We start from the raw sequence: 6,968 nt of genomic DNA, 5'->3' as shown, positions 1-6,968 counted from the left end.
TTATCCAGGATGATCTGTCCATCACAACAGAATGATCCATCCATGATGATCTGTCCATCACAACGGATTTAATTATCCAGGATGATCTGTCCATCACAACGGAATGATCCGTCCATGATGATCTGTCCATCACAACGAAATTAATTATCCATGATGATCTGTCCATCACAACGGAATGATCCGTCCATGATGATCTGTCCATCACAACGAAATTAATTATCCAGGGTGATCTGTCCATCACAACAGAATGATCCATCCATGATGATCTGTCCATCACAACGGATTTAATTATCCATGATGATCTGTCCATCACAACGGAATGATCCGTCCATGATGATCTGTCCATTACAACGGATTTAATTATCCATGATGATCCGTCCATCACAACAGAATTACATATCCAGGATGATCTGTCCATCACAACGGAATGATCTGTCCCTTTATGGTTCTATCTCTGAAACGTTTTGTCGAATTGTAAACACCATGAAGATCTGATAAATGTCTCCAATTAATAATAATTATGATTATTATAATACACACAATTTACGTAACGTTATACAAGCATCACACGTTAGCGAAATGGTATCAACTGAACACAATGACGTTTTCTATTTACACTAAAATGGTGGAAACGTGTGAAGGAGAAAGAATGTAATGATTCTGTACGGGTCGGCAGGATAAGCGGATTCAACAAAAATTCGCCATCTTGTGCGGTGCCAGCAGGGGGCACTGCATCGCGAATCACGCCACTGAATGCGATATATATATATATATATATATATATATATATATATATATATATATATATATATATATATATATATATATATATATATATATATATCACAGATTCTGCTTGGATCCGCTTGATGTAGACCTGATTTGTAAAGAACAAAACCAATTAATGCTCCACTAACCATGTTATTAATGGGACGATCGATTAGGCACTGGCGGTTGGAGAAAGGGAGTGGGGGTTCTAAGATTCATAAAACCCCCACCCCCACCTCCCTCCCCCCCCCCCCGAGATGTTCCCATGTAATTATAAATTCAGCGTCAAAACTGTAAATGATTAAGTCATTTAAACGTGACATTGACATTAGAATTGCAGTACTATTGTTCGTTTAGGCACAACGTGTCAGCACTGAAAAACTGTGGCGATTGAACAGAGAGAGGGAGAGAGAGATGTAGAGAGAGGGGATGTAGAGAGGGATGTAGAGAGGGATGTAGAGAGAGATATGTAGAGAGAGAGATGTAGAGAGAGAGATGTAGAGAGAGAGATGTAGAGAGAGAGATGTAGAGAGAGAGATGTAGAGAGAGAGATGTAGAGAGAGAGATGTAGAGAGAGAGAGAGAGAGAGAGAGAGAGAGAGAGAGAGGGAGAGAGAGAGAGAGAGAGAGAGAGAGAGAGAGAGAGAGAGATGTAGAGAGAGAGAGAGAGAGAGAGAGAGAGAGAGAGAGAGAGAGAGAGAGAGAGAGAGAGAGAGAGAGAGAGAGAGAGAGAGAGAGAGAGAGAGAGAGAGAGAGAGAGAGAGAGAGAGAGAGAGAGAGAGAGAGAGAGAGAGAGAGAGAGAGAGAGAGAGAGAGAGAGAGAGAGAGAGAGAGAGAGAGAGAGAGAGAGAGAGAGAGAGAGAGAGAGAGAGAGAGAGAGAGAGAGAGAGAGAGAGAGAGAGAGAGAGAGAGAGAGAGAGAGAGAGAGAGAGAGAGAGAGAGAGAGAGAGAGAGAGAGAGAGAGAGAGAGAGAGAGAGAGAGAGAGAGAGAGAGAGAGAGAGAGAGAGAGAGAGAGAGAGAGAGAGAGAGAGAGAGAGAGAGAGAGAGAGAGAGAGAGAGAGAGAGAGAGAGAGAGAGAGAGAGAGAGAGAGAGAGAGAGAGAGAGACAGAGAGAGACAGAGAGAGAGAGAGAGAGAGAGAGAGAGAGAGAGAGAGAGAGAGAGAGAGAGAGAGAGAGAGAGAGAGAGAGAGAGAGAGAGAGAGAGAGAGAGAGAGAGAGAGAGAGAGAGAGAGAGAGAGAGAGAGAGAGAGAGAGAGAGAGAGAGAGAGAGAGAGAGAGAGAGAGAGAGAGAGAGAGAGAGAGAGAGAGAGAGAGAGAGAGAGAGAGAGAGAGAGAATTCAAAATGATTGAAAAATAAATTCCAAGAACATAAAAACAGATGAAAAAAGATGATGGAAGGTGAATTGGATGGAAGTTATTTCAGTCAAAATTCCTGTCAACCAGGAACAGGAACAGGAACGGGAACGGGATGATACAAACAAGAACTACTTCAGAGTTCATTCAGAACAAAAACAACCTCAATGTCAGCAGCATCAGCATCCACAGCCACCACAGCGGCAGCGTCGGCGGCAAGGTCGGAACTCACCAGTGGCGCTCAAAAACCTCCACGAGAATGGCGCTACCCACTGGGAAGACCGTCCGAAACAAACTCCACAAGGAATTCCGTCAAAAATGTGAAGGACGTGCAAGCACGGAGCACGGAGCACGGAGCACGGAGCACGGAGCTGATCGTCCGTCAACACCAGGATGATCCAGGTTACCCTCACCTCAGGCTCTCGTTTCATTCACAGTCTTCAAAAGGAAGATCGATCAATCAATTACTGTGGTGAATGAGTCAATGATATTCACCAGATACCAGTGTATGTGTGTCAAAGTGCGAAAGAACGGTGAAGGAGTGTGCAGCAAAATAAAGCGGGTGAAGTTTCCTTCGAAGAAGCAACAGTTGGAATTTTCGAGGGGAAAAAAGTGGAAAAAAAAAGAATCCACCTTGCGAAGAAGAAGAGTCCTCGAGTAGGCGGGGCTGAGGGAGGGGGCATCAGGGAAGTCCTCCTCGGGGAGGAGTGTAAAATGCAAATGAGCACGAAGGCTCTCCGTCAATCACGGACCGCCCCGCAAGGGCTTTGAAGTGTGGCCGTGGAGGCCGCGACTCCGCTTGGGCTCGTCGAGTGCGGGACGAGTTCGCGAGGATCCGAAGGAGCTCCGCCGCGGGACGTGGCCACAGGGAAAGCTTCCCCGGGAGAGGGATCCCGAGGGTCCGCGTCCCTCCCGGCACACGATGCCGCAACCGAGCGGGACTGCGGGTTCGGGCTCGAGTGGGGGAGACGACTTGGGCGCCACGGACGAGATGATCGCGTTCAAGGACGAGGGCGAGCAAGACAAGGTGAACGAAGAGAACTGCGCCGAAAGCGACCTCGCCGACCTCAAGTCGTCGCTGGTCAACGAGTCCGAGACGAACCAGAGCAGTTCATCGGACTCTGAGGTTCGTGCGTGCCTCGGGTAGAACCCTCGACAACTTTCGGCCAAGTCGGCACGTCCGCTCGCAGCTCCTGCCCTTTTCTTTATCCCCTCACGTCTCTCCATTTCTCTGTCTCTCTCTCTGTCTCTCTCTCTCTCTCTCTCTCTCTCGGCTTTCATTTCCTTTCTTTCTTCCACTGATCTCTTCTTCTTGTTGTTAACTCCCTCCTCTCTTTACACTACCCCCCCTCCTCCCTACACTCTAACCCTCTACCTCGTTTCAGTACCCTTGTAGTCGTGGGGTGTCCTTTGCGTGTATAAAAGTCCGGAAAAAGTTTCTTGTTGACCATTTTTTGTCTCGCTGATGAAGCCATTAAGGCACAAGCAGCGCTGCCCAAGACTCTCTGGGTTGGTTGTTCATCTTGCTCGGCCCTTCCTTGTGAGTGGTTAATACACTCATTATGCTAATGATATGCAAAGTCTGCAAAATGCATTATCTTTTGCTGCACTTTTTGATTTTGATTGTTATATATATATATATATATATATATATATATATATATATATATATATATATATATATATATATTTTTTTTAAATCGTTACTACTTTATGGATTTATTTATTTATTTTCTAACTTTTTATTATTGTTACTTTCATTCCGAGCTTTGCTGGGTTTTGGAGGCTTTTTTGTTTTCACCACTCTTGCCTTTGCGGTTTGGTATTCCTTCATTATCAGGATTACTGGGGGATGTTTTAATTATTCATTCATATATACTCGTTCATTCATATACTCATTCATTCTAAGTTTGATATTGCCAATTTCACTGTGTGAAACGATGCATCTTTATTCACTGAAATCCCATGGTTACTCTATTCATTCATATTATTTTTATTATTCATTCATGTACTCATTCATTCATTCATTCATTCTAGGTTTGATATTGACAATTTCACTGTGTGAAACGATGCATCTTTATCAACTGAAAACCCATGGTTGCACTAACCCTAGTGGGAAACGAGATGCAGCTCACGTTTCAAGCATTCACCCTTCATCAGAGGAAAAAATAAATAAATAAATGTTTTTATCTTTGTCTGATGAAGGGCAAACTCAACGTAGGCTGCGTCTCGTTTCCCATGGCAGTTGACATACTCTTATCTGTTTCAGTTGATAAAAGCCATTGTTTGACTTGTCCACTGATGTCGACTGACACTTGCCTTCACAAAGGCTGGTATTACATTTTGACGAAGCTGTTGAGATAAACCGCTTTCTGCAACTGACTGAGAGTCTCTGACTTGCATACTGCCCCTTATGGATGGTGGTCCATGCTAATTCTTGATGAACATCTCTGCAATTTCCATTTTTCTTTCTTCTCTCTTGTTTTATTTCTTCTTCTTCTCTCTCCTTCGTGTTCACGTGCACATTTCATTTTAGTGGTTGCTTCCTTGAAGAGGGATCTCCTCTCTTTGTCTTGCTCTTCCTTTCTTTCTGATCGACCTCAGTATTGTTGGACTCAGTTTGGTCACAGATGGAGAATCTTTCACGAGCAGAAGACTCACCTGCGTTGGTTCCTTTTGACACTTGTCCCCATGTGTTGCGCAGAGCGCAGAGCACAGAGCCTCGTGCATCCAAGTCCGCCATATTCTCAGCAAGTGCATTAACCGCTGAGGTTGTAAGTGTCAGGTTCCTGAGAAATTATGCATGTTATTAAGGCTGTATTGTTGATTTTGGACAATAACTGTTAATGTACAAGAATCTTCTTTTTAGGCCACAATTATTATTACTGTTCTTGTGGGGTTGGCCGGGGCAAGTTTTTGGCCCAGGTTTTTCACGAACCAGCTGGCCTGCCTGACACGCGACTAAGTGAAGTGAAAGCAGGAATTTGGAATTTGGAATTTGTTCATGGTGCCGGCGATAGCTCACCTACTCTTCATGAAGGACACCGTGGGATCTTTAACGTTGACCAACTAATGTCTGCAGACGGGACGCCCATTTAACGGCCATCCGAAGCACGGCACACGCAATGATGAATCGCCCTGCCTGTGAAACACCGGGATGACAGTTCATAACTAGGTCAGGATTCAAACCCAGGATAGACAGCTTAGAAGCGAGTGTACGTACCTCTTTGCCCTCTTTCCATCCCCGGTTAACATGCAAGAATAAATCTGCATAAACACTGAGATGAGTGGCAGACCCAGCAATTGATTCAATTTTGAAGGTGCGACTTGCATCTGTGGCATCAGAAGCAATTTTTTGGGCGGGGGGGGGGGGATTTCTCAAGTCCGTGACCTTGTAAAGTGTAGTCAGGATGGATATATGTACTTACATTTATAAAGAAAAATCTATGTATTCAGGAAATGGCGGAGGTTTAAACACAATGCCCTCTGTCTTGTTACCCCTTGTTTTTTAATTTGTGTGTATATATATATATATATATATATATATATATATATATATATATATATATATATATATATATATATATATATATATATATGTAAATTTATTTATCTGTGTCGGAGTGGCGACCCGTCCAGGATTGTGCCCAATAGCCAAGGAGACTGCTTAGGCAGCACCAACACTGCACAGATGATTGTATATATGTATATATATATATATATATATATATATATATATATATATATATATATATATATATATATATATTCCTTTGATTACACCTGTTAAACGTGACCAACAGCCATGAAATCTGATCAATGTTATGACTAGCAATCACAAGATTTGGTCAATTTAATGACTGCAGGTTTTGAAAAAATCGCTTTTCTGGTCACCTGTGCCGAGTATAAAGTAATTTTTTGGCAGCTATTATCAAAGACCGGCTGGCAGGATAGCCTATATTTACGCACACTCTCCTCCAAGCTGCTTGTCCTGGTTGGAATCCTGCCCCAGCTATAAACTGTCATCTTAGTGTTTCACAGGCAGGGTGATTCATCATTGTGTGTGCCGTCTCGTTAAGCTGGGTGTCTCGTCTGCGAGCATTAATTGATGGACGTTAAAGATCCCACGGTGACATTGCTGGCTCATTGGACAAATTACAAATTCTTCCTCTAACTACTGTTGGGAAAGCAGTGGCAAATCACCCAATATATCCCTTGCCAAGTAACTGCTTTGGCAGCACCGTCGCTCCGTAACAAAGCATGGTACATCAGGATGAGAATCAGAGTTATCAGAGATCCCTTCCTTGTGGGTTAAGTCATTTGTTTTGTTGGCAGACTGAGAAGTGCCTAATGATACTCGTTTTGCTATGCAAAAGCCTGCCTCGATGAGATCACGTCACAAGTACAGCAAAGAAAATGCATCGATTCCTTTAATTGATTCAGGTGAAATGTCTGACAAGACCGGTAAATCGGGGATATTTAATAAATACCCAACATCAACATTTAAATGACAATAGGATTTGTTAGATTACACATAGAGCTTTCTGTTGATACTAATTTTGTGAAATGTAGTAGTTATGGTGTATACATGTCAACGTTTTGGTCGGAGATATTGCTAAATCGGCCGACGTGACTCGCAATTTACATTGTATGAAAATAGTTTGCTGTATTATCACCTGGTGTGTTGTAAATATGTTATTTAAGTGTGTCATTACATCTGGTGTGTCTTATCACCTGGTGAAAATAGTTTGCTGTCGTAAATAGTTTGCTGTCTTATCTTATCACCTTCCAATTGGTGGATTGCAGACTTCAATGCATTTGATTGCCATCTGATATCAATTAGCAT

The 6,968-nt window shown here is 43.0% G+C and overlaps 1 protein-coding gene across 17 annotated transcripts in view; it reads left to right on the top strand.

Moving 5' to 3' along the window:
• Nucleotides 1–2,839: 2,839 nt before the first annotated feature.
• Nucleotides 2,840–6,968, top strand: part of LOC147018605 (transcription factor 7-like 2) — a 445,180-nt gene continuing 441,051 nt past the window's right edge. For all 17 annotated transcript variants that reach the window (XM_085898440.1, XM_085898439.1, XM_085898437.1 and 14 more), the window contains exon 1: nt 2,840–3,248. In XM_085898440.1, coding sequence (XP_085754566.1) covers nt 3,045–3,248 — 204 coding nt within the window. In that variant the 5' untranslated portion in view covers nt 2,840–3,044. The remainder of the gene's footprint in view (nt 3,249–6,968) is intronic.

Source organism: Eptatretus burgeri, chromosome 10 (genome assembly GCF_056783735.1).
Source record: "Eptatretus burgeri isolate ZD-2024b chromosome 10, Ebu_testis_v1, whole genome shotgun sequence".
NCBI lineage: Eukaryota > Metazoa > Chordata > Myxini > Myxiniformes > Myxinidae > Eptatretus > Eptatretus burgeri.
The sequence above is the reverse complement of the archived record's forward strand: the minus strand, read 5'-3'. Positions and strand labels throughout refer to the sequence as shown.